This window comes from Panthera leo, chromosome B2, assembly GCF_018350215.1.
Source record: "Panthera leo isolate Ple1 chromosome B2, P.leo_Ple1_pat1.1, whole genome shotgun sequence".
Lineage (NCBI taxonomy): Eukaryota > Metazoa > Chordata > Mammalia > Carnivora > Felidae > Panthera > Panthera leo.
Window position 1 is genome coordinate 122,241,019 of NC_056683.1, and position 27,660 is coordinate 122,268,678.

General features: G+C 41.1%; 1 protein-coding gene across 4 annotated transcripts in view; it reads left to right on the forward strand.

The window, feature by feature from the left end:
* Positions 1-27,056, forward strand: part of PDE7B (phosphodiesterase 7B) — a 313,976-nt gene extending 286,920 nt beyond the window's left edge. For 3 of the 4 annotated variants that reach the window (XM_042939904.1, XM_042939903.1, XM_042939905.1), the window contains 5 exons: positions 10,404-10,495; positions 13,076-13,220; positions 15,158-15,254; positions 19,910-19,990; positions 23,805-27,056. In XM_042939904.1, the coding sequence (XP_042795838.1) occupies positions 10,404-10,495; positions 13,076-13,220; positions 15,158-15,254; positions 19,910-19,990; positions 23,805-24,034 (645 nt within the window). In that variant the 3' untranslated portion in view covers positions 24,035-27,056. Of the gene's footprint in view, positions 1-10,403; positions 10,496-13,075; positions 13,221-15,157; positions 15,255-19,909; positions 19,991-22,597; positions 22,636-23,804 lie in introns of those variants that run through there. The other variant, XM_042939906.1, reaches the window with a different exon arrangement.
* The last annotated feature ends 604 nt before the right edge of the window (positions 27,057-27,660 follow it).

A 27,660-nucleotide genomic window follows, 5' to 3' on the forward strand; every position in this document is an offset into this window, starting at 1 on the left:
AGAGCTCAGCATCTCTGTGATCTCCTAGAGTCTTGCTTCTCTGGTTCATGAGCAATTAAAAATGAAGACACAGATGATGTTCCTATTGTTGTTTTTCTTCCTGTGTCCTCTGTTTTAAAAGGTGTCATTCACTCTGATTCCTATGGTACACCAGACCTCTCAGCTTATCAACAGATTTTAGTCAAAGAAAGCGATGAATGGTGGAGGGGGGTGGGGGGGACAGTTTAAAGCCACCTTGTAGGATAGCAAATCTGCTCTGCCAGATTCTCTTTGACAAACAGACTCTTGATTTAATTTGAAAACCTGGGTTGGTGGTTTATTAAATGCCAGATGTGAAGCTATTCAGGAACAAAAGGATTGTTTTCTTCTTAGGGTGTATGATATCTTGACAATTCCGCAAAAAGGGAAATACAGGTTTTGCCATACGGGTTTTAAGAGTTTTATTTTTCCGAATTAAAATTCTAATAAGCCTTGTTATTTCCAATATGCTTTGTTACCTACAAAGGTAGCTATATACTCTTTCAACTCTAAGCTGACGATCGTCTTTGAAATTACAAATATGAAGAGTTAGGGACACGAGAGCACACTGTCGTGAAGATGATGCGACACTGCTGAGCCGATGTGGTCCCTGATGCAGGCCTCCAAACAGGGCGGGGATTTCAGCAGATACTCAAGTTGCGTCATTTCATCCCATGTTCAGATCTTTACCAGCATTTCAGATTATTTTCTTCTTTTTTCAATCTGCCCTTTGCTACTACTAGTCTTTGAGCCACTGTGAAAGCCAGGTGAGCCTATGGTCACTGAGCCATCCTCCTGTTAGCGAGGACACAGATAACTGGCCGCTTCCTGTGAAGCACCAGGATGTCCGCACCTGCTCACTGCAACCTCTCCCCTGAGTGCATTGCACCAACATTATCTCCTTCTCCACACACAGCCTGGCCTGACTCCAACTCCTTCTGCTGTGCAGCCAGGATGAGTTTCCTGAAACTCAAGTCTGACCCCACGGGTGACTGCTTAAAACCCCATTTCCCTCAGGATTGAGTCCAAGGATCCTAACATGATTTGCAAACCCTGTTGTGATCTGGCCCTGTTACGCTTTCCAGCTTCTTTTCCTGCTATTACTCAACTAGGCCTCTGTGCATCATCCAGTCCGAACTACCAAACATATCACTCACTCTTTTATTCATTCAACAAATATTCATTGAGTGCTTAATACACACCAGGTGCTGGGAATATAGAAGATGAACAAAACAAATAAAAACCCCTGCTTTCTACTAGGGGAAACACAATAACTGAGTCAAATTTGTAATATGTTAAAAGTGATCATTTTTAGTGATAAAAAAATAAAACAGGGAAGGAAGTATCCCTCTTGCTTACAGGTTTTCACACACATGCTCTTCCTTGTGCTGATTTTAATGAAATGTATTCCTCTCCACTGACTGTACTTTCTGATTCCTCTCTAACTCACTCATCCGTTTGAGCTCAATTTGGACATATCTTTTTCCCAAAAGCCTTCTTTTTCTTTAAAAGCCCATTTTTGGGGTACCTGGGTGGCTCAGCGAGTTAAGCATCCTACTCTTGACTTCATGGTCATAGGATCGAGCCCTGCATTGGTCTCTGCATTTGCTTAAGAGGGTCTCTCTCTTTCTCTCTCCCTCTGCCCCTCCCTTGCTCATGCTCTCTCACTCTCTCTCAAAAAAGTAAATAAATAAAAGCCCATTTCCCATGCTTTTCCTGTAAGAGTTCAAAGTCCTTCATCACTTACCTTATCACAGTGTTCATGTCTCTAAATTGCCATTGCCTGATCGGAAGTCCACATTCCCTGCCCCCAACCCCCCCAAATTGTCTGAAAGCTTCTAGAAACCTACCTCATTCCCTGCTGTATCCTCAGCATCTGGCACAGTCCTGGTGTTCAGTGAATATTTGTTGGGTGGTAGGAGGTTTGCTGGATGAGTAAGCAGAAGGATGGATGGATGGATGGATGGATGGACAGATTGGATCCATGCAGGAGCAAAGACAGAACCTGAGTAACACTGAGAGATCAGAAATATTGGCAACAGCAAGTGCATGCAGAGACCTAGAGTGGAAATCTGACAAGCAGAGTCAATAACACTCAGACAGGGAGACCACAAAATCAAGACACACACTTCCACACTTCACTTCTTATTGATCATTAAGTTCTTATCACGTGAAGAATGAAAAGGATTGAATGAAAAATTATTTATGATGATTTTTTGATTTGTTTACCTTGGAATTGACAAATGCTATCTGATATATGTTATTTCTGGAGTATGTCTGATCCTGGATATCTACGAATGAGTAGTGGGAAAGAGCCCATCACTGTAATAATTCTAAAAATCTCTTTGCCTTTCACCTCAATATAAGGGTTTCCCATCAGAAGACCCCAAGTCTGGCTTCTTTCAGATACTGACTAAAAAAAAATTAACAGGACTCTTTTCTTGTAACAGTTATTTAAGCTTTTGTAGCTACCGAACTTTAAGGTTTCAGAAATTAATTACTATATCCACTCAACAAAGATTGACTTGTTTAAGTGGCACTGTGCCACATAGCAGGGCACGGAGATAAATAAGATATGCTCCCTGTTCTCAATGGCAATCATGTATGGCAGCAGTTTTCAGACCAGGCCTGTGTGCCCAGGGGAATACACAAAGCCTTTCCATGGGGGCACACAGGTAGGAAGAGGGGTAACAGAATGCATCTTAAGGTCTTTACACTGACCTGCCTGGACTGTGCTTGCAGACCAGTCAAGCCACTTCTGTATTTCTGCTCTTCTCACTTTACAAAAGAAGAGCCCATCTCTCACCCACCCCACATATTGCATATTGCCTGATTGCACCCATATTGTATCTTGTCCCAACAAAGGAGCAACTAAAAATATTAAAGGAAGTCTCCTACAGTTGAGAGATTATCACTCTCCCAACCATCTCATAAATAGATGTATTGCCAGAAAAGTTTTGTTCCTAGCCACAATTTTTTTTCCAGATTTGCAACATACATGTATTTTGATCAATCATAACAATTGCATTGTAAACTCAAAGCTGGAAAAACATTTCCTACTGAGAGTCTGATGTTAGAAATACTTTTTAAATTAAAATTTCCGTGTGTGTACTTATTTCTGTTGCAGAGAAATATGATCAGGTGACAATAAAAGAATTTCACACACAAAAATATATTTCATTAAAATAAAATTCTATGGGGAAATAGAATAGAAATATAAGTTCTAGAATGAAAAGAATCCATTTAAAATTCTAACTCAAAGAATAAATTATTCATATGTGGTTTTTTTCAACAGGTGATAAATGAGGATTAAATGCCTTTGGTATTTAGATTTCCTTAGATACATTTAATACAGAAAAGAGTGATACGATGATTTTATATTAAAACACCAGTAGTTGCAAATATGCAGAGCATTATATCTTGTGTTACCATTGAAATCTATGATTTAAAAATTTTTTTGATGTTTATTCCTTTTTGAGAGAGAGAGAGCAGGGGAAAGGCAGAGAGAGAGAGGGAGACACAGAATCTGAAGCAGGCTCCAGGCTCTGAGCGGTCAGCATAGAGCCCAATGTGGGGCTCGAACTCACAAACTGCGAGATCATGATCTGAGCTGAAGTCGGACGCTTAACCAACTGAGCCACCCAGGCACCCTGGAATCCATGATTTTAGATACCGATTTTAAAAGCTACACGAAGAGCATAGTTTTTCAAAGTTATTTTCAGGAGTAAATGAACAAACACCTGTGAAGATCACTGATATGTGGGAACCAGCCAGTGAACAAAGTTGCTATGAAGTGTCTTGAACACCAGGAGATAAGCTTGGGGGGGGGGGGGGGGCATGCAAGAGGGAGCTGTCAGTTCTGTTTAGAGAACTAAGAAAGTCTTTCCCAGCAGATAGCAGTGGTTCATCTTAGAAGTAAGAAGTGTGCGTGGAAGGCGGGGAGCAGGTATGGGTGGGTGGGTGCACACACACACACACACACATTTTCGACTTTGTTAGGTGACACTCTTTTTGGAGTCATAAAATTCTTTGCTATCACCCTTATACAAAAACCAAGCATGCTTATAGGTCAAAACATTGAGAAGGCTTTTCATTAACTCTTCCGGCGTAAAATGGAAGGTAGTAAATTAACTTTAAATTACTTGATACATTAGTGATGTAAACAAGGACAGAAGTTTATCTCTATCCTCCGTAAAAGAAGCCTGGAGGTTGGCAGGTCAGAGCAGGCACAGGGGCTTCACAAAATTAAGGATGAGGGGACCAAGAGTCCTTTTAGTTCTGTAGGTTACCGTCACGAGGATGTGACACTTGTCATCATTGCCCGAGAGAGCTGCTGGAGCTCTAGCTATCCCTTCTGCGTTCCAGACAGTGAGAAGGAAGAATGGGGAAAAAACAAAGAGGCCTTTGCCAGAGAAGTCAGTTCCCTTTAAACAAGTTTCCCAGAAATCCCACACATTTCTGCTTACATTTAATGAGTCAGAATGTAGGCAACTGATGCCACCTAATTATAAAGGAGGCTGGAAAATGTTATCTTTGAGACAGCCATGAGACCAGGTAAAAACTGAGGCTTTGTGAGTAAGGAGAAAAAGAAAACAGATTGAGGGGGTGAACACTGAGTAGTCTCTGCTACACCTGATGCTTGATTTTAAAGCTGAGACTATCAGAATGATGAATCGGCATGGTCTTTCCCTTTATGTGACATTCCGTCTCCAGTCCATGAATCACTGCAACACTCATGCGAGTATTTTACTTCCCTTTTCTTGTTTTGGTCACTGCTTGGGCTGTTAGATATTTCCACTGTAATGCCCACGTGTCCAACAGGTATCTCGAAATTGACCTGGCCAACACTGAACTCCTGTAAACCCTCTCCACCCACAGCCTGCCCACCACAGGTGATGGGAATGCCATCCTTCCAGTTGTTCAGGCCCAAAACACTGCAGCCATCCCTGCAGAGCCAGATTAACCACCAAGACAAGTCTTCACTGTCTCTTGCGGGGATGACTGCTTTTACCCCCCAAATAGCCTGCTACACCTGCTTGTACACTTATTTCCACCAAAGTCCATTTGCAACATAGCAGCCTAAGTAATCTTATTTATTTTTTTTCAATATATGAAATTTATTGTCAAATTGGTTTCCATACAACACCCAGTGCTCATCCCAAAATGTGTCCTCCTCAATACCCATCACCCACCCTCCCCTCCCTCCCACCCCCCATCAACCCTCAGTTTGTTCTCAGTTTTTAAGAGTCTCTTATGCTTTGGCTCTCTCCCACTCTAACCTCTTTTTTTTTTCCTTCCCCTCCCCCATGGGTTTCTGTTAAGTTTCTCAGGATCCACCTAAGAGTGAAAACATATGGTATCTGTCTTTCTCTGTATGGCTTATTTCACTTAGCATAACACTCTCCAGTTCCATCCACGTTGCTACAAAGGGCCATATTTCATTCTTTCTCATTGCCACATAGTACTCCATTGTGTATATAAACCACAATTTCTTTATCCATTCATCAGTTGATGGACATTTAGGCTCTTTCCATAATTTGGCTATTGTTGAGAGTGCTGCTATAAACATTGGGGTACAGTGCCCCTCTGCATCAGTACTCCTATATCCCTTGGGTAAATTCCTAGCAGTGCTATTGCTGGGTCATAGGGTAGGTCTATTTTTAATTTTTTGAGGAACCTCCACACTGTTTTCCAGAGTGGCTGCACCAATTTGCATTCCCACCAACAGTGCAAGAGGGTTCCCGTTTCCTAAGTGATCTTATTTAAATTTTACATAATTTCCTTCCCCTTGCAGTGGCCCCTTATCTCTCTCAGAGTAAAAACCAAAATCCTTACAACGGCCAGAAGGCCATGCATGATCTGGTCTCTCATTGTCCGACTTCTTATCCTAATACTTTCTCTCTCACACTCTCTCTTACCTTCAAGCCTTTGTTCAAATCTTACCTCTTACCCAACTACCTTACCAGCCCCACCCTCAAAGGCTCTCAAATTTCTACTAGCCTGCTCATCTTTTCTCTATCTTCTAATAGTAAATTGTTGTTTATTATCTGCCTCTCCCCATCCCTGCCACCACTATTTCTCTGTCTGTTTTGTTTGTTGATGTACTCAGTGCCTAGAAGATAGTAAGTGCTCAATGTGTTTATTGAATGAAATCAAGTAATTTGTCCAAGAATGTATTTTGTAAGTTAATAGAAAGCACTTTCTCTGTGCAAGGCTTAGAGTGGACTGGATACAAAAGGAACAAGACAGACTTTCTACTCACATGTAGCTTATAATCTGGTAAGTGCATGAGTAACTCTGGCATACATCTATGGCACTGAGTCTAGCAGGACTCGGAACTTGAGGAATGCCAAAAGAAAGAGCTACATGACTCAGGGAAAAAGCAAGTCTGCCTCTGACTGGAATAATTCTAAACGGCTTTGTGGATGGAGTATTTCAAGTGGACTTTGAGAGACAGGTGATAGTTTGATAAGTCAATACAGAGAAAGAGGGGTTAGAGGATCATAAATCACCTTGGAAGACATGAACTTAACAAAAGGACGCTGAAAGGAGACTCATATATTAATAATTTAATAATTACATCAATAATACATTGTCATCTTACTAATACAGCATCATTTATTTGGACTGTAAGAGCTTTAGAGGAAAGGAGAGGTAATGATATTCAATTATCTCAAACATGTAGGAACAGGATGGCAGCTGGGACAATTTTCTGATAGCATTGAATGCTGAGCGAAGGAGTTAGCCTTAATTTATCTGATAAAGAATCATGTAGGATTTAGAGCAGGGCATGGGAGAAAGCAGGTGGCATGATCGTACTGAAATTAAGTAAGGTCCCTGAGGGCAGCAGGGACCTTAATCTTTCCATTGTCAGTACCCACCATAGCACCTGGCATATTAATAGGTAGTCAAAAAATATTAGTTTATATTTCAACCAATGATTAAGGAGATGGGAAAAAAAAAAAACAAAAAAAAAACAAAAAAAAACAAAACAAAAAAACCTGTCCAGTGAACAAGCTGTAAGGAGGACGGATTCTGGAAGCTGTAGGGAGGGCGGATTGAAGTAGGTTAGAATTAAGAAGGATAATAAAGCACTGAAAAAGGGTCACTTCAATGAAAGGAAGGGATGGGCATTAGTGACTCCGTGTTGCAAGAACATGAGACCAACAGGTCTCATCACACATGAGGGCTAAAAGTGGCTGCCAGATGAGTTCTCCCCCAACACAGCTTCAATCTACTCAACTCATAACGTTCCCACTACAAGAGTTTTCGCAGTGAAACCACATTTAAAGTTAAACATGAAGATTCCAATGTGGGGCTAGAAACTGACATCAAAATAAAATCATCAACCTTAGACCTTAAAGCAGCAACTATAGGTAACTTGTGGAAAATTAAGCATAACTGTAGGCCTTCATCAGTTTATAAATGTCAGGTTTCTGAATGCTTGGATATGGCCACACAGAGGAAATTCTTGGGAGGCAGCAAGGGGTGTGTGCAAAGCTTCAGCCTTGAGATCCGGCAGGCCTGGGTTTAAGGCCTTCTTCAACCACTCGCTAGCTGTGCAGCCCTTCGGAGAAACCTGAGATTTTTAGTATCTGTGAGTTAATGATAAAAACAGTAGAAAGTTATGTAAGGATTGAATGAGATCATGTAAACCAGTACATGTTGTACTAGCAGGTACACAGTAAGTGCTTCATAAATGTTAGGTCTCCCCCCCCCCCTCTTTTTCTTATTGTCTGGAATCCACTGAAGTACTCCTACTTCTAACACAGTTCTGGCCAAAATATACTTTTATTTATAACGACTGTTCCACGAAAAGTTGTGACTGTAATCATATATTCTATTGTCTTTTATTCTGTGCCAGCCTCCAGGCTCACTCAGTTCCCTTCCACTTCCCAGTGCTCATCTCTAAATATGGTCTCACAAGCCAATTTCTCAAGTATCCTTTTATCCTGTCTTCAGGAAAATTATTAATGAAGATGTAAAAATCAGGCAGGCATGAATAACAATGCTTAAGGCAACCCTCCAGACGCTCTTTTTTCCACTCAACGGGGATAAGGTGTCATTTATCATCAGGTCTTGTTACAGTTTTCTGGCCCCTTAAAAAACTCACATGAGGGCACTCATGGCCACATCTACGAGAATTAGTCTTGCAAGTGAGTGCTGATGAGTGACTGAACTAAATGTCACAGCAGTATAGAACATCGATGACATCACACTAACCTATCACTCTTGGCTCTCATAAATCTTTACAGTCAAAACAAATTAGTCTGGCACGTGATTTATAATAAACATTCTCTTGTGTTGTATGTGGCTCGTGCCCAAAAGGAGATAATAGACCAGTTGATAAAAGGGACAAAATTTCATCACTGCTTCAAACATAGTCAAGTGGTGAATAAATAGTAACTTCTTGGCAAGGAGAGAAACAAAGAGCAATAGAACAGCCTATACAGAGGACCTGATGATACAAGACTCTGCCTCATGAAGCTCATTCTACAAAGTCCTGGAGAGAAATCATTGTCTGGCGTTAGAACCAAGAACAGTTGACGTTTTCTTGAACTTGCTTTTTCCTAATGGACCCTAGACTGTATCACTCATGATGCTTCTCTGTTCTCATTTGCTGAAGAAGTTGAGCATTGTGTGGGTGACTCAGGTATAGCGGGGGGTGGGCATGATAATGGAATGTTTCCCCATCTGTCTCCTGGCTCCGTTTAGTCTCCTTGCTTCTTCCCTCTCACTTTTTTTTTTTTTTTGACTGTGGCAAAATTAACATAATACAAAGTTCACCATCTTCACCATTTTTTAATATTTATTTATTTATTTATTTATTTATTTATTTAGAGAGTGAGAGGTAGGGAGGGACAGAGAGAGAGGGGAAGAGAACCCCAAGAAAGCTCTGTGCTGTCCACAAAGAGCCCATGCAGGGCTTGATCCCACGAACCATGAGATCGTGACCTGAGCCAAAATCAAGAGTCAGGTGTTTCATCAACTGAGCCACCCAGGCGGCCCACCATTGCTAAGTGTACAGTTCGATGGCATTAAGTGCATTGCCACCCTCCATCTCTAGAATTCTTTTCACCTTGCAAAGCTGAAACTCTGTACCCATTACATAACAACTCCCTATTACCCCAACTCCTGGCTATCTTCTGTCTTTATGAATTTGACTCTGAGTACCTCAGATAGGCAAAATCATGCAATACCTCCTTATTTTTAATGAATCGATCTTCCTGTGTTTTGTGTAAGTTTATAACCCCATATGAAAAAAAATGGAGAATGAATAAATAAATAAGAAAATAGAGCAAAAATATTTCCTAGGGACTAGAGGGGCTCTATTCTATTAGAATAAAGCACAATGGATTGTAAGAAATAGTCATTATTTAACCAGCTAGCTAATGTGTACACAGCAGCATATGTAAGATAACAATAAAGTCAGAAGAGAGATGGAACATAGTAGAGGTTCCCACAAGGGAAGAAATATCAAGATAATTGAAGAAGGAAGTAATTGTGGATTCAAACTCAGACCTAATGGGCCACATGCCAATATACTGGTCACGAAGATTATTGATAGTACTGCTTCCATGGCAGTGGTTTTCAAACTTGAGTTAACATAAAAATTACTTACCACAAACCTACCAAATCAAAACTGAGTTGACCGGGCCTCAGAAATCCGAGTATGTCACCAGCTTCCGAGGTGGTTCAGACACAGAAGGTTCTTATCAGTATTAAGAAACAATGGCCAGGGGGCACCTGGGTGGCTCAGTCGGTTACGTGTCTGACTCTTGATTTCAGCTCAGGTCACAATCTCATGCTTCGTGAGTTCGAGCCCCACATCAGGCTCTGTGCTGACAGCATGGAGCTTGCCTTGGGTTCTCTCTCTCTCTCTCTCTCTCTGCCCCTCCTCCCCTCTCTCTCTCAAAATAAATAAATAATTTTTAAAAAAGAAAGAAACGATGGTCAGTGCAGTTGATCAGAGTAGAGGTTGTGGGACCTGCCTCTGTTTAGCTGAGTAGTATAATCTTGGATAGTTATATATATAGCCACATGGGATCCATTACTACCTATTTTTACCTGCTTCGCTTTTTTTCTTCTACGTTGAGTGCTGCCTGACTGAGCTACCCAAAATGGGGGCATTGGCAAGAGAGAATGACACCAGAAATAGACTCTCATTCAGTCCTCCAACGGAGAGTCACAAGGGTCAGCCCTGCCACTATCCCACCATCATGATAGGCCTTGTGGTGGTTTTCTTTCATGTTTCTTTTCTCGTCTGCCTCTTTGTCAGCAAGTATCAACTGGCTGAAATGAAAATACTCGGTGAAACTGTTCAGTGTGAAAGATCAGAATCTGACTTCTCTCTCATTTATAGCTTTAATTTTCTTTCTTTCTAGAATATGTCTGTGCTGGAGAATCACCACTGGCGATCTACAATAGGCATGCTTCGAGAATCAAGGCTTCTTGCTCACTTGCCAAAGGAAATGACGTAAGTGGCGTAGAGATGAAACATACTGATGTCCACACGTTGGAGATAAGCTGCTTTCTCTAGGGCATGCTTGAGACCCCAGGGCTGATGGCGGGGAGCCAGCCGGCTGTGCTTCCTGCCTGCGCTTGGTTGTCGATCAGAGGAGACTCAGTGTCAGTTACAGCAGCCCAGAATCCACGTCTCTCCCTGAGCTTTGAACGGGCCTTGGATAGTCTATGACCTGACATCAGGAAAAAGGATAATAAACAGCTCTCAGCTTTCACACTCTTCAGCATCAATGCTCCACTTTGTCAAATCCCTGTCTGTTATGTTAGCAAAATTGTCCTCCTATAAAGATCCAAATAATAAATATTTATCAAGCAGGAACACAGGAGATCTCAAGCTAGATTTAACACTAGTTCAATCAAGTTTGTTTTGTAATTGCCAATCTTAGCAAAAATAGAAGTCAGAAATTCTTTCCTGAAATGTTTTTTGTTAAGTAACTGAATTGGCCCCAGCCATTGTTTTGGCCATTAATTTACCTATGTCTGTTGCATTTTAAACAGAAGGGGAAATACTAGTTTCCTGGTCCACTGTTTGTTAGCCCAGGTATTTAGGCCAAGCCCTACTAAATCCAAAGCCATTGCCTCATTTTCCACGTGGTCCCTAATTAGTTGCTGTAACATCTTCCAAGGTCACCACTAATTCTGATCTGTTAAATTAAATGCACAGGGCCCAAGAGAGTTAAAAGAGTAGATAGATCCCTGCACCCTTCTTTCTGAAGAATTGCGAAGGGTGCATAAGTTAAAGTCAAGTGCCAAGTTGAGTCTATATAGAACAGGCAGTATGCTCTGGCTCGTGCTTATTCCCGGCCTTGTGATACTATCTGGTGCTGTTCCCTAGCACCCAGAGGAATGTGGAATTTGCAGGAAGAACTTCAGTTCTGATAGCTTTTTACCTCCTGGGATGAAATAAAACCAATCTTCATGCACGGAATAAAATCCCGTGCTTTTTGCTACAGTGCTTGCAAAGATCAAAAGAATTAAATGCAAAAGAACTAAAAACTTGGGGTGCCTGGGAGGCGCAGTCAGTTGAGCATCCAACTCTTTATCTCAGCTCAGGTGATGCTCTCACAGTCCCTGAGTTGGAGCCCTGCATCAGACTTGGGGTTCTGTCTCTCCTTCCCTCTGCCCCTCCCTTGCTTGTGCTCACTCTCTCTGTCTCACTCTTTCTCTCTCTGTCTCTCAAAAATAAAATAAAATAAAATAAGAACTAAAAACTTGAGTAAGAAATCAAGTAAGAAAGAGAAGAAAGGAGGAGGAGGTAAGTGGCAGGGGCAGCTAAAGAAAGAAGAGAAGGGAAAGAAGGAGAGAGGGCAGACAAGGAAGAATAAAACTGAAGGAAAAAAGGAGGAAGAACGCAGGACCAGACTTGTTTCTGTAATACCAACACTAATCCTGCTGGTTGCTCAGTTATACTCATTTCCTGAGATACTCCTACGCATCCCTATGGATTCCAAATAAAATACCATATTTTTCTGTCTTTATGGGATGCAGTGTTATAAATCACTTTTGTAGAAAGAATAATTGTGATGCAAGAGTCTGAAAAGGGATGTGGTGGGAAGTACAGTGGCCAGTATTTGCATGCAGTTGCCTGTTTGTTCATGGTCTCAACCTGGCTGGTGATTACAGACATTTACTTTATACCTATTCATTAAACTCTGTGTGCTCAATGCACTCTACAAAGTAAAAGGATGTAAAGTATGACCCATATGCCCAAAACATTGGCGGGGGGGGGGGGGGGGGGGGGGCAGAGGAGTAAAGAACGGGTTCAAACTTAAGCGACATCAACTTAATATAAACTGCTACATGCAGAAGATGTTATATACAAAAAATATATACTTAATTTTTAAAGATTAATTTTTAAAATTGCTATGGGTCTTGTCTTCCATTGATTACTTTCTATGTGTGAGGTAAAGCTTTAACTCGCTTATGTTTCCAAAATGTCTCATTTTCCTTACATACCATTTGTCGACTAACATATTGCTTGCCCGTTGGTTTTTAAGTGTCTTAACTACCTATTATTCTTTCTGAAGTTCCAGTAACTTTCTCCAGTCTGTTTTGTTCAATTGATGGATCTTTCCATACCATGTAGTATCAGCCATTATTATTGTCTTCCTTATTATTACTAATTATCATGCCCTTTCTCTCTCCATGCAAATCTGAATGTTTGAGCTGGCTTCAGCTCTTTAAAAGCACAACCTAAACTTCTGTGATTCTGTCAGTCTTTTTGTGTCCTACTTAAGGCATGCATGCAGTTTTTAGACGCACAGTTACCATGGCAACGTGTAAACTACCACAACTTTGTTCACTCGCGATTTCAATCACTCTCTACAGTTACTAGCATAGCTCCTGACCAAAGACAGAAGTGGTGGTGGAGGACAGACTGGCCCTTGGGCTCGGAGGGACTTGACTTTGAGTAACAAACAGAATCAAAGGCAGAAATGAGATTCTAAACCACCTGATGGTGACAGAATCAATCACCTACCTCAAAAGTATTTGCTTCGTGTGTGTGTTTTCTCTTTCCCTCTTGTGGATGCAGACAGGATATTGAACAGCAGCTGGGCTCCTTGATCTTGGCAACAGACATCAATAGACAGAATGAATTTTTGACCAGGTTGAAAGCTCACCTCCACAATGAAGATTTAAGACTGGAGGATGTACACGACAGGCACTTTATGCTTCAGGTAAACAACAACAACAACAACAATAAAGGCCCTTATCCTTGCTGAGTAAAAGCACTTGGGGACATGATCGATAATTTTAGTACATGTGAGATGGAGTATCCCCCAGGGTAGAAGTTAGAGCGGTGACCTACTTTATTGAAAGCTCTGAGACACATGAAATTTTTAAGCGGTTTCCAAGCAAGCGAAATCTGGGTTTCATGTCAGTAAGTTGATAATATCTCACTTTTCCTTATCTGGTAACTGGTACCCCACATAGTAGCCCTGCTGGGGAATTGTATGTAGTAAGAATCTACAACATTTTGTGGCTTGATGTAAAATTGACCACGGTCATACCTGCGAGATTTAGAAATACTGTTTCTGTAACACAAAGATACATTATGTTAACTATGGCACAAACAGAAACTGAAAAACGAGTAGCCGTTCCTTCATATAAAACCTATTTAATCAAACCCTGCTTTCTTCCTGTTACTAGCTAAACTCATATTCTCACAAACATGTGTACCTAGTCTTGCCATTTTTAGACATCAATAAATAAACTATGTTAAGGTTAATTGAATGAACCGAATCGTATCAGGCCCAGTGCTTTTGGCTTCTTTCCACGGCAAGAAGCCATTTGTGGCAGGAGAAAAAGAGGACAAACGGACCTCAGAACTGGAAGTCTGACCTGGTGTCCAAACCACAGCCATTTTCTTGATCTTCCGTTTTCTCTCGTCTTCCTTCTTTCCTCCTGCCACAAAAGACTGGATGGAAGGACCCTGGATTCACGTACATAGACCAACTTTGACCAGGGAAACTGAACCGCGCCTTGCAGACTGAACAGAATAGTGTTTTTTTGTCCCATGCTTTCATGATGCCCCCTGCAGCTGTCCAAAGTGCCCCATCCTTCCCAGGAAATACCTCCTTCCCAGCTGTAGAACTACGTCTCCCTCCTTTTTTTCCAAACTAGTCTTTCTATTCCCGGAGTGTCACAACGATCAACCAGGTATCTGGTTTTCCTGACTCCAGCCAAGTTGGGAGTTGCTGAAAGATTTGGCCTGAAAATTTGCATTTCAAAGGGAAAGCTTGCTGACGCAAATGAATTGTAAATGAATTCCCAAAGGGCAGAACCTGGAGGACGCTTCTACCCCTTTCCTACTCTAGTAGTTACTGGCTTCCCCATTAACCAGAAAATAAAGGAACAATCAAATTTGTAAGTTAATATGATTGGGGCTTTCCCAGATGCCAGTGATTCTGTGATGCCAAGGAACTAGATCAAAACAAATAGGCACTGCTGGTGGGCAGGGCACGCTACCAGGAGCCCATCTCGGTGGTTGGTGGGGAAGGGTGAGAATCTACTTTTCTGGGAATTCATGGTAACCCTCTTAGGGTCAGCATTATTGACAAAAGCTGGCCTCCCCGATCCAGACCAGTGTGCGGTAAGCTTTGAGTTAGCTTTGCAAACAACACACTCCAAGGTTTGATAGGACTTAGCTCCCTGGACTGCAGTTTGAGCTTGCTTACACACAGACACGGGCACAGGAGGGCAAATAAATTGAAGCGATACATGGAGTCTGTCAATGTGGCCACTGTGAGAATGAGGTCCAAATGATCTCACTTGAGCCTGACCGGGCCCCTGCGGCTTCCTTGCCCATGAAGGGTGGGGCAGTAGAAGGAGCCAGGCCATGGCTTTCCTTGGCCTACCCACCCCAAGCCTCCTCCAGGAAGCTCCGTGTCCTTGGACGGTGGCTCTTCTCTCCTTCTCATAGCTATAAAGTGGGAATTCTGAATGAAGGTTTTGTGCGGCGGTGAGTAAGTGCTGTTTCCTGAAGAGGCACTCTGTAAACACGGGCTTGGTACCTGAGGCACACTGGCGGGTCGGACAGCCCCTTGGGCTTCGGATACATTTGCTGCTGAAGGATCATCCTCTGACCATCTCTCCCTGCCCTGTCATTTCTCAGATCGCCTTGAAGTGTGCTGACATTTGCAATCCTTGTAGAATTTGGGAGATGAGCAAGCAATGGAGTGAAAGGGTCTGTGAAGAATTCTACAGGCAAGGTTAGTACTGATCTGACAGCTGAGTTTTCAGTGCCCCTCTTCCTTTTAGGCATTTATCCTAATAAAACAGGAAATGGCTAATCTATCATGACATTTGTTCTTTCATCAACTCTTATTATCGTAACCTTTCTCTTCCACTCTCTTGCAAACCATCCAGACCTTTTTTGGAAATAACTTAAAAATAAATAACAATGTCTTACTATGTGCAAACAGGTAGTAAAGAGAGGTGATAAAAATGAGCAAAAGTGGGAGATAAATGTGCATGTGTGTGTATGTGTGTAATTTTTTAATGACTTTCCTCTGTGGATATGAGAATGTAAGGGACAGCTTGATTTTTACTCTGACCTTCATTTTAATGAGTTTAGCACAGCCTAAAGGCTAAATGCCATTTGGGGTCAATGTTTTCCACTCTGACGGGACTCAGACTCTGTCTCTAGTCCTTCCCCTGTCTTTCTTAAATAAAGTTAATGAAACAGAGCACAGCTGACCAAGAATTGAACTCATCCTCTCAAACATATTCAGTGAGAAGAGAAATGGCCCCGAGTTAGAGTATAAGTTTTAAGACATTAACCTCATTCAGAAATAAGGCAATGAATTAGCCAACAGGATCTTGACACTGGGTGGCATATCGGCCTTTAAACCCAGCCTTATTTCTTCAGACCTGGTTTCAGTGCTCAGGATGTTTGTTCAGGTACAGCAGTGCCCTGATGTTAGTGACAGGATCGGGTTTGAGAGGCTGAGAACAAACGAAGCCTGAAGTGTCCCACATACCAGCTCCGTGGGGAGGTCAAGTAGCAACGGTGAGCCTTTTGGAGAAGCTTCCATCAAAAGATGTGTCAGGGACATTGAGATGGTCCCAAAGACACAAGACAAAGCAAAAGGGATTGGGTTCATGTGGGGCCAGAAGGCTCTGGCCACTGTCTCTTTCACTCAGAGAAAAAGCGCTCGTGAAGTGCCCACAACCCTATGTAATTTCATTTCAATTGAGCGTGAGTGGTTAGAAGTCAGAAGATCAGTTCAAGTTGCCTATGATATAAAATCTCCTCTGAGAGAAAACACAGGAAATATGATGAAATTGGAGCAGGAGGTTTAGATTAGATAAGTATTTCCTTTATGATATAGAAAATACTGAAATGGCAACATGAGAGAAGGGCTAAGATCTTCATGTTTGGAAATCAAACAATGGGACAGGAAAGAGATTCTACTGTGTCCCTTTGGTTTTGACTCAACCATGCAGTTGGCACTGCGGCAGTTTAACCCTTTCATTTGCTTATCTTGCATCCTATTTGGATTATAAGCAACTTGAGAAACAGGCCATGTCACTTGTGCCAAAAATAAGGCCCATGGAATGGGTGTATTGAAGTTACTAACTACGTGGATCAAAGGAAGGTAATCCATAAGATCTCACCAAAACCAGGTGTTGCCCTAATAATATATGCACGTGCAGCATTGTAAGATGGAACAACCTAGAACATTTGTAACTCTAACCACGAAAGGTGAGCTACCATGCACTTTGCTCTGGCATGTCAGGCAGAGAAAGGAATACAGAGAGGGTATGTCGGGTCCTTCTTATTTAATAGCATTATGGTTGAGCAGAAGTTCTGTCTGTTTAGAAAGAGAAAGACCAGACTCTCTGGTCATCCAAACTGCCTACCCTCCATACTGAATTAATTTTTGTAATCCTATAAGCATGATTCACATCATTTTGATTAATCTGATTCTGGCTCTCAGTTTAGGATTTGGGTTTCCACAGATTGCTCATAGTCTTGGCCAAAGTATCTTTAATGGTTCTTGATGTTGAGCAAAGGAAAACCTTTAAAATCAAGGTTGAGGAGATAGCAGAAAAGAAGATGAAAATCCCATGAATTAGGAAAACAGCATTAAATTCTGAGAGCAGAGATTAGGATTCTATACATCATTCGACCCCCTCCTCTCAATGTTTCAAGGAAGTGGAATCTCTGTCCTTTTGTAGCTATGAATTGATATCGTCTCAATCCACCACGATTCCCAGAAGTTTGTATTGAATATCTGCTTCCAGCCTTGTGTAAACCTTAGCAAAACTGTTACTTTCCCTCTCTACAAAGCCCCATTGAGGCAGTCACGAAGGACACAAGAATTATAGTTAATGTTTAATAACCTCGAAAAACTAGGAAGTAAGTGTCCTTAAAGAGCGAAGTTATGCAATTTCCCCTTTGTATTCTCTACATTGATGAACAAAGAATCTAAAATACACAGTGCTTTATAAGTACATGTTGAATAAGTTAATGAATAAATGATCTAATTGGGTGATCTCTAATGGTGGAGGTCACGGGAGAAGATCTGGTTCTCAGGAAGGCAGAATCTGAACTGGGTACCAAAGGATGCATAGGGTCCTGTATTTTCCAACAGGGTACTCATAAAGCACTTGAGATTAGAAAATTTTAAATTAATTCAACAATTAAATTCAAATTTTAGTTCTTAGTTTTATTGATCAAATTGCAAAAAAGTAACTGTAGTGGGCAGTGCAGAGAACATTTCTGTCATTACAGAAAGTCCTTTTGGGCACTGCTGGTCTACATAAGGAGGGGTGGAAATGGACAAAGGCCCTGAAAAGGGGACCTGCTTCACAGAACAACTTGGATCCACAGAAAATGAGAATGTGAGGATTTGTGGAGGCCCCTGTACACCAGGGGCCAAAAATGAGTTATTAATAAGTCAGACTGGAGTCAGGCAGAGTATAAGTAGGGAAAAAAGATACTCCAAGAAAAGAATAAACAGGATTTGACGCCTCAATATGGAGAGAAAATGGAAGGGAGAAATCAAAGAAGATTCCTCTAAAATGTCAAGCTTGACTGAAAAATCATAATTAACAGAATTATGGAGGAAAGGAGTAGAACCCATTTTAATATTAGAACTCATTTTAATATTAAATGGCATCCTGCTCTGTCCTCAGAAGACTATTATCATCTCACTTCCCTGAATTCCTCAGGTTAAGCCATGTGATTTCCTCACATCAGTCTTGAGAATAACCAGGCCTCAGGGGACCATGGGAGGCATGGCTACAATCTTAGAACAAGTGACAAATGTGTGGCATCTTTTAAGTTCTAGCTCAACGGTTAAGTGCAGACACATTGGGTGCAGACTTCGTAGGTTGAAATCCCCCTTTTACTAGCAATATGACTTGAGTGAAAATACTTCCTTTCATCTCAATTTCCTCACCTGTAAAGTGGGCATTATAATGAAGTTGTAATGAGGTTTAAGTTAATTAACATATGTAAAATGCTTAGCATAGTGCCTGGCACATAGTAAGCATGATATAAATGTTACATTTATATTGCCTGTGGTTTAGAGGTGTACATTCACAGCTGTGAACTCAGCTAATGTTTCTGAGGACTATAGCTTCTCTACTGATTAACCAGACTGTTTTCCCAACGCAAAAATTACCCATAATTTTTCATCCCCTGCAGGACTGATAAAGTATTCCGATAAAGCTTTACATGGTACATTTCTTCTTTGGTCTTCTAGCTGACAAAGGCATTAAAAAGAAATACTTGTCTGATTTTTATACTTTTTTAAAGCTTAGTTCCATTAGGTGAAACTAAATCAGAATAAAAGATAAGAAACTTTTAAGAAATGAAACAGATGAACATAGGGGAAGGAAAGGAAAAATAAAATAAGATAAAAGCAGAGAGGGAGACAAACCATAAGAGACTCTTAAATATAGAGAACAAACTGAGGGTTGCTGGAGGGGAGGCGGAGGAGGGGATGGGCTGAATGGGTGATGGGCATTAAGGAGGGCACTTGTTGGGATGAGCACCAGTGTTGTATGTAAGTGATGAATAACTAAAATCTACTCCTGGGGTACCTGGATGGCTCAATAAGTTAAGTGTTCGACTTCAGTTCAGGTCATGATCTCACATTTCATGAGTTCGAGCCCCGCATCAGACTCTCTGCTGACACCTCAGATCCTGGAGCCTACTTCAGATTCTGTCTCCCACTCTCTCTGCTTCTCCCCCACTCAACTCTGTCTCTCTCTGTCTCTCTCTCAAAAATAAACATTAAAAAATTTTTTTAAATAACTAAAAATAAAATCGACTCTTGAAACCAACACTACCCTATATTTTAACTAACATGAATTTAAATTAAAAAAAAATCTTTATTTCTGATTAACTTTGTAACTACAGACCAGGATGTTCCTCAAATGAGATTTTCTAGTCCCTCTTCTCTGTCTCCTACCTACTTACTATTCCTGGTGGTTCAGAGGAAATCAGACTAGGGTCAGGCAGAGTGAAAGGCAGGGGCAGCATAAAATCTGTTCTCTTAACCTGTTACTTAAAGCCAGAACTTCCATTTCATGTAGGAAATTGCTCATTACTTGTATCCTTGTTTTTGTATATCTTGGTCAAAGTTTATTCCAGTCCCAGAGCGTACCTATTTACAAGGAACCTATTGTAAATGGTCATTGATGCTCTGATATTTTAACTTTTCATGGAAACTACGAGAGCAAGGCAGGGCAAGTGGGGGCGGGGGGGGGGGGGGGGGAGCGGTTCCTGATGAGAACAAAGCAGTGAATGGTAATTCTCAGAATAACTTCTTTGACCTAGAGGGTTAAAAGTAGCAACTCATTTTTTTTTACAAATTCTAGATTACCAATATTTCTTCTTCTTTCTTCTTAGGTGACCTTGAACAGAAATTTGAACTGGAAATCAGTCCACTATGTAATCAACAGAAAGATTCAATTCCTAGTATACAAATTGGTGAGTTGAATTCAGTTTTAATTTTAAACGAATACTTTTGGCATCTCTGCCAAGTCACAAAGAAAAGAAGATCTACCCACAGCTTTTGAAAGATCCAAACTGGAGGTTTAATGAAGAGCCGAATCCAAATAAACACTCTAATCATGACTAATCTACTAGGTAATTACCAATGGAAAAATTATGAAAAACAGGGTAACGGCTTTGTTATAGACCCTTAACTAGCCTGTATTTAACTTTGTAGTTCAAAATCAAATCAAAACCAAATAGCGTAGAAGGAAACTAATAAGCATCATCTATTGGCTGCTGAAGAGCAGGTTAGTTCATACTCTCTCTGGGACTTGAAGAGTAGAAAGCCGGCAGGATCAACCTTTAGGACGCTTCCAGTCTGGCTCACTACCCTTCACCCCCTTTGCAATCCCAAGAGCCCATGCTCTGTGAGCCATGCCATCCCTTGTGGCCCGGGTCCCATGCTTCTTGACTCCCCACTTCCAAAACGTATTTTCAGTCTTATTCTCAAGTGCCAATTGCCGTAAACTGTTAAATTGTGATGCTAATGCATCTAAAATAATCATTACTGTAAGTTATGCATCAGATCATTACACAAGTCAAACTGTGGAAATTTTAGGCACATAGGAAATATTTTTGATCCAGTAAGAATTTCTATCAGCTCTTAAAGCTCTCCACCAATTCCACCTACATTCAAAGCAAATCTTTTCCTGGAAGTTCCTTCCATTTAAAACCAAACTCAGCGCTTTAAATTTTACCCATAAACTACAGCCCTCACTCGCACGAGTCCTTGTTTTTCGCCACTTCCCACAGACCTCAGAAAACTTAATGTATTCACAGTGCTGCAGACCTCTGCAAGGCTTGAGGCTTAAAGCCTCTACTTGGAAGGGAATGGGGCATCAGGAAAAACAAGCTGAAAATTAAGAAAGCCAGAGCAAGTTAGCCAAGTGATGATATGCCTATAATCACTAAGAGTCAAGTCTAATCCACGACAGAGTCATAAAGTCATCTTCAGGAAATAGAAACCGAATTAATCTGGTTACGAAGATTTGAATGACATATGCAAATATTAAAATAGATATGTTGAAATTTTGGGATTATTGGTGAGCCATTTTTTTATCTAAATTGCCCTTAGTATTGTCATGGTGTTTTTACAATTAAATTGATTCTTCCACCCAAAAAAGGAAAGGGTGGGAGCATTATAAAAAACAAAACCCGGGAAGAATCCAGGGTGATAACATAGCTACAGAGTTGCTGGGGCAGTGGGGGAGGGGATCAGCATCAACAGAAACGCAGCCTTGGTCCCCTTGGATCAGATAGTCTCCTCCGGTTGCTTTAATTATGGAGGTTTTGCAGATGTGATCTGCAAGGAGCAGACCCTGTCCAAAATCCTAACCCCACGGCCTCGTTTGTTAAGCTCTGGCTAGAAAGAAATTTGCCAGGCTCCTGTTAAAGACATTTTGTGAAAAGCATTCACATTGTTAAGCACACAACCTGGATTTGCAAGACAGACCTGATTTTAGAGACTCTACCCTGTTGTTGTCATGAGAACACACTTATTTTGTCAGATCCTATGTCCTGGTTTTCAGCACAGGAAAATGTGGTTACCATAGATACCTGTTTTTAAAATGGGGTGGGGATTGGCTGAATCGGAAAATCTCCTGGATGCTACATTAGCACACCAATAATAAAGAGAAAGAGAAGGTAATTATAAAACAACCCTCCCTACGTAAATCTTTCTCTGTCTCCGTTCCACACCTCCCAGCTCTGTAGGGTCAGTGTTGGGAGGTGTGGTGTGAAGGGATAGACGAGGCTAAACTGGAAAAATCCAAATAGAGCCTAATGGGAGCTCTAGGCTTCAGCCCCCCCAGACGAGGATTTTGCCAGCAGGTCCTAAGTAATGCAGCTCTTTCCTCTGTCCTGATTCTCCCTGGGACTGAAACTGTCCCCTCCACAGTGAGAATCTCCTGAGTGCCATCTCAGGTTTAGATCTGATTTTCTGTTTAAGTAATTCATATCAACCCAAGAGGAAGTGGGGTTAAAAATCTCTTTCTCTCTCTCCATCAAATTCTGCATTTTTTAAAAAGAAGATATTAAATCAAATGAATATCTAATTGGTGAAATCTATAGAAGGAGGAAGAGAAAGAGGCTTGCCTGCAATCCCTATTTACTCTGAGGCCATCATTTCTCGCTTCCCCCAATTCCAACCCACCAGGAGGACAAAATCCAGGCAAAGTCAGCCCATCGCTTGCATAGAAGAGAAAGGTTAGCACAATGCACTGGGAACGGGTAGAACAGGTTCCCAAATCTAATCGTGCAGAAGCCATCTTTCATTTGGAAAACTGCCCCCTGGTGTCTATTCAGGCTTCAAAATGGCTCTCCTATCTACTAGGAAAGGTCTTTATATTGGACAAGTAGAAATCCAGAGGTATAATTTCAAAGTAACTTCAGGAAGAAAATGAGTCGATGTTGAAGTACCAGATTTTTAAATGTTAGATTTGTAGCTTTTTTATATTAAGGTAAATTTTATAAATATTCACACTTTAAACTTTAGAATAACATAATTTTGTGAACTATCTTTAATATCTAATCTCTCTTAAGGTGGAAGATAATAGAAATTAAATATAGATGTTGTGAAGAAAATGAAGAAAATTCAGGAATAGGAAACAAGAAAATTTAAGAAGGAAATCCTTACTTGCTGACTCCCTATATACCATATCAAACTACAGAAGTCACTCGCTTAAACTTGGATTATCTAAAATGATTTCATAATATTTAAATCATATTTAAGATGAGATAATGCAGAAGTGTAAAATAATATTTTGCATTTCTGCATCCTTTTTCCGTCTCTATAGCATCCTCAAAGGCCAAGTATCTGCTGTTTGTTCAATAAAAAGATCAAGTCAAGCCTTTATAATTTATGCCCTTGTAAACATTCGGGGTCAGTTGTTGGAAAGTTTGTTATGCTGAAAAACACTTGCCTTTTCTCCCCACACCTATATTTCAAGAACATACAATAAGACCTAAATATGTCCAAGTTTGTGATGATTCCAATAACTCCAGCCTAGACTGAAAGTCCTTCTCTGCTTTAATAAATCATGTTTAATATGGAAAGCGCACTAACATTGAAACATGATTAGAAAGCAACGAGTCTAAACTAATTAAGAGAATAGAGATATCTAATATCAACCAATTTTATCTGGTCATTGAAGTAGGGATTTTATGTGCATATTGAAGATGAATGAACTTCTATTTACCTACATTTAGTGGTTAACATAATTGATAGTAAGACAAAACTATAAATCAATACTCTTGAAAAAATATCCTACAGAGTAAACATATGAATTCTTCAGATGGTCTAAATCAATGATGTGGTATCATTTGCCCTTTCCTCCCCTCCCCCACCCTCCCTCCTTAGCTCCAACACAGACTTTTTCCTACCTTTCTCCTTATATGTCTTTCTCCCTCAGCAAATAATAATAGCCAATATTTATTGAGGATTTACTGTGCACCAGGAACTTTCTAAGCCTCTCACCTGTGTTGTTATTTCATTGTCATAACAACCCTGTGGGTTTGGCACTCTTCCTAGCTCCTTTTTATAAATGAGGAAACTGAGGCCCGAGAGGTTAAGAAACGAGCCCAAGGTGACGTATCTGGTGCTCCTAAACTGAGGATAGGGGCCATCGCATCTTTTTTTGCCTTCACTTCTCTGGGTCACAGACAGAGTGGGGTCCCGACTGGGTCTGGGAGGGAGAAGACGTGGGTTTTACCGCCTTTATGGAGCTGAGCTTGGCCTCGCCTGTTCTAGGTTTCATGACCTACATCGTGGAGCCGCTTTTCCGGGAATGGGCCCGTTTCACTGGAAACAGCACCCTGTCGGAGAACATGCTAAGCCACCTCTCACACAACAAAGCCCAGTGGAAGAGTCTGTTGCCCACGCAGCACAGAAGCAGCAGTGGTGGCGGGGGCAGCCCCGACCATGCAGGCCAAGGGACCGGGAATGAGGAGCAGACTGTGACCAAAGGCAACGCCCCGTAGTCCCAGCCAGCCTGCCCCTGCTCTGCACACGGAGAAGGAGAACCTCCTTGAGCAGAGGCCTCCTGACAGGGTGAAAGCTCTGAGGGGGTTCCTGCCAATAAGCCCAGCCACCTCGTGGCTGCCGTCCTGGGGCTCTTTGGAATGCTACCCTCCTCTATTTTCCTGCCTCCTCTCCTCTTTTCGAGTGTACAGAAGCCATCCGTCATCTCAGCACTAGCTGCCGAAATAAAGCAACTCCATTTAGGAACGTGGGAGCTGATGAGGGGCAGGCCTGCCCCTCCAGGAGAAGACTGGGGAGTCAGAAAGAGGTGCTTCTGCCATGTTCCCCTCGGGCCCTGGGTCCCACTGTGACAGGTGACCGTCGCTAAGGCCAGAGCATTTTAGTGTTAGCCATCTGACTGCTGATCTGCATGACAAAAACACCAGCATCTTTGGAGCTCCAAGGAGATGGGTCTTGGGTGCGAGCGCACAAACCAGAGCGTGAGAGAAAGTACCTTCTATTTTAATAATAATTCTTATGATAAAAATAATAATAAATCTTTTTAACTTTTCTATTTGATGCACTAGACAATGGATCTAAAACTTTGGACTAAAAGATTACTCAGTGTACCCAAACTTGAACAGGGGGTTCATAGTTTTTTGTTACTGACTTTATGCCACTTTGGGTCAGAGCTTCGGCATCTCCTCCATGTAAGAAACCACGTTTCCCATCCCTTCCGAGGTGAAGGTGCTTACAGTTCATTCCTTTGCACCATTAGCCAATCTGTCTTTTATCAATAACTCAGATTCAGTGACACGTTTATATGCACACATGTACATTTTCTGTAAATACCAAGCGCTACTGATTCCCATGCCAAAATACATGAGTATTATGGGATTGCTACCTGTATAAACAATGGCACTGTGAACAGAATACTGTTAGTTTTAATACAAGAGAATGCGTGTGTAAATAGGATATAGAGTTTATTAATATACGATTGTTTGCAGATAAAGGCCTTAACTTTAAACGTCTTTCATCTTCTGAAAGCTGCCCAACGTAAATCCTCACAGACATCCCTCCGAACTGCCTTCCCATGTCCATCTTTCTGCTTTCCGGCTAAGGTCACAAACCAAAACTGAATAAAGTCTTTGAGGAAATATTTTGGAAACTTCACATGCATTCCGCTTGAGACCATAGTGTTTAATCTATGGCACCAGGCACCGTTTCCTCAGCTTAATGAGACGTTTCAACAAGCCTGAAGTCACTTTTCAACACAGCGATGTTGCACACTCTGTTTTAACAAGCCAGCTGATTAGCTTGCGTTTATGTGACTCTTGTCTTGGACCTTGGCGGTGTGTCAGCCTTGCAGGAGACATGGCAGGTCTCGCAAACCTTCTATGACCCTGTCACCTAATCATCAGGGAACTTCCTGCTCTCCCACCACACTCTTGTCTGTCATGGCTAAAGTACCAAAGCACCTTTGGTTTATGGTTGGCGTGCATTTCTTTGGTGTTAATAGTAACTGGATTTTTCTTTTTCCTTAATTTCATGTGAGCAACTACCTAACTGTTTAGCTGAAGTTAACATTATCTAAGTAAAGAAAACGATTTCGGTTTTCTGACCGAATTTCTCTTTCCGGCAGGTCATTGTGGTTAATTGCAGTTCTAGCGAACGGAGTCACCTTGGCATTTTGTTGGCAGTTTTTCTCCAGACACTTGGCCAGAAAACCAGTTTGCTACAGCATCCTCCTCTAGTGGCTAAACTCTGTGCATTCAACCTTTTCCTTAGAAGTTCGAGCATAACTAACGTTAGATGAAAATTGGCATGTCCGTTTCCTCTTACCTTAAATCATGTTGAAGTGGGAGGACAGTATTATGATCATTTCTGCCACTATCAAGCTGTTTGGCAAACTACAAAATGACAGCTCTCATTTCCTACGTGCAACTGTCGTGGGGGTTTTTTTCCTCCTAACATACCCATGAAATGTTAGAAACTTGACTGGTTTGTAATACGTTTCTGTAGCGAGACTGAAGTGTGCAGAGTTAAGGTTTAAGGGAAATTTTGGAGAGTTGGTTATATTTTCATTAAAGTAAGAGAGATTGTCAGATGGTACTAAAGAAAGTGTGAAAACCTCATGAAATGGGTGGGTGATAAGTTGAAATTGTTGATATGGGTAAGAGAGAAGTTGTGAAATCTTAACACCAACTTTTTTTTTCTTTCCATAATAACTATGAACTGACACATGATTCTTTGTTGCTTTAATCCTCTGAAGCTCTCAGCTTGGTGAGGCCCCAAAAGAGAAAATGTTGAATGTATTCCTGCTTCCAAATCTCTCTTACTTTGGTTTGATGGTGCAGAGAGGGCTTCTGAGTGGTCTGTGTTTAACGTTCAGGAGATCAAGTGAAGGAAAGCAATTGTCGAGGATGATACAGTAAAGAAAAAAGACACTATTTAGCTACTGGGGCCTCTATCTTGGGTTTAGGAAATGGACTTTGTGTAAATTATATTTATATTGTAACTTAAATAAATAAGATTGGAGGCATTTTTAGTAGTTCCACGTTTATAGGACAAAAGTGTCTATGTCACTATTAGGTCTTGAAGAAGAGCTCACAGAGAAAACTACCAAATACCCAACAGTTACGTCTATGAAGCAGCTACTCGTACAACAAAAATTTGAAGTAAAACGAGACATTATGCATAAACTAGATGCATTTTTGTCCTTCTCTCAACCATCTGGAGTTTTCTTGAGTTCCTCATGTGCTGGCAAAAAAAAAAAAAAAAAAAAAAAGAATGTGAAAACTTTTTTCTTGCCTACTAGTGGCTCTCTTTCAATAGGAGGAGTTCAATTACTAGTTAAGACACAGCTGTTGGATCGTCCATGGATTTTAAATTTATATTCTTCTTCTGGTCCACGGACCATCAATAGTTGACTTACCGAGTTTAATTCTGTCATTACATGAGAGGAAAGGAATCAAAGGGCTATTTTTAGTAAGTAAAGTAAAGATCAAATTAAGAAAGAGAGAATATATATCACTGCCAGGCCTGATCGTCAAAGCCTGCTTCTCCTTTAACAGCATTCTTGAATAGGCAGAATCCTGTTCATGAAGCCCTGACCTACCCATAACTCCCTCTAGGCTGAGTAAAAATCCTGCTCTGTTTCTACTTGCTTAAGGCTTCCCACAAAGGCATTTGGACTGTGTCCTGCAACACTGTCTTCAGATAGTGCTTCCTACAAAACACAGATTTGTTTTGTAATCTTCTCATGTTAAATCAGATCTGCTCACTGATGTGAATTTGATTATGAGCTTGTGTCTCACTGTATTTCTAATGCTTTGTTCTTTTAAGCAAACCCTAAAACTTGTGTTGTTTTGTGTACACATGTGAGATTTGGGGGAAAAAAAAAAAAAAACCTTGTGAGTTTTGCCCAAAATGTGACCTAAGTATCCATTGGCATGTCTCAATGAATAATTAAAAATAAAGATAATTTCTTAAAAACATCAACGTATGAAAATATGCTGATTCTCACCAGGGAGCATATTACTAGCCAACCAATCAGATTCAACAGAAAAGGTCCACTGCTCAAGATGGGAAATTTTCGAGGGGAAAAAGACACACAGGTACAGATACACGGTCTCCATGTGACCCA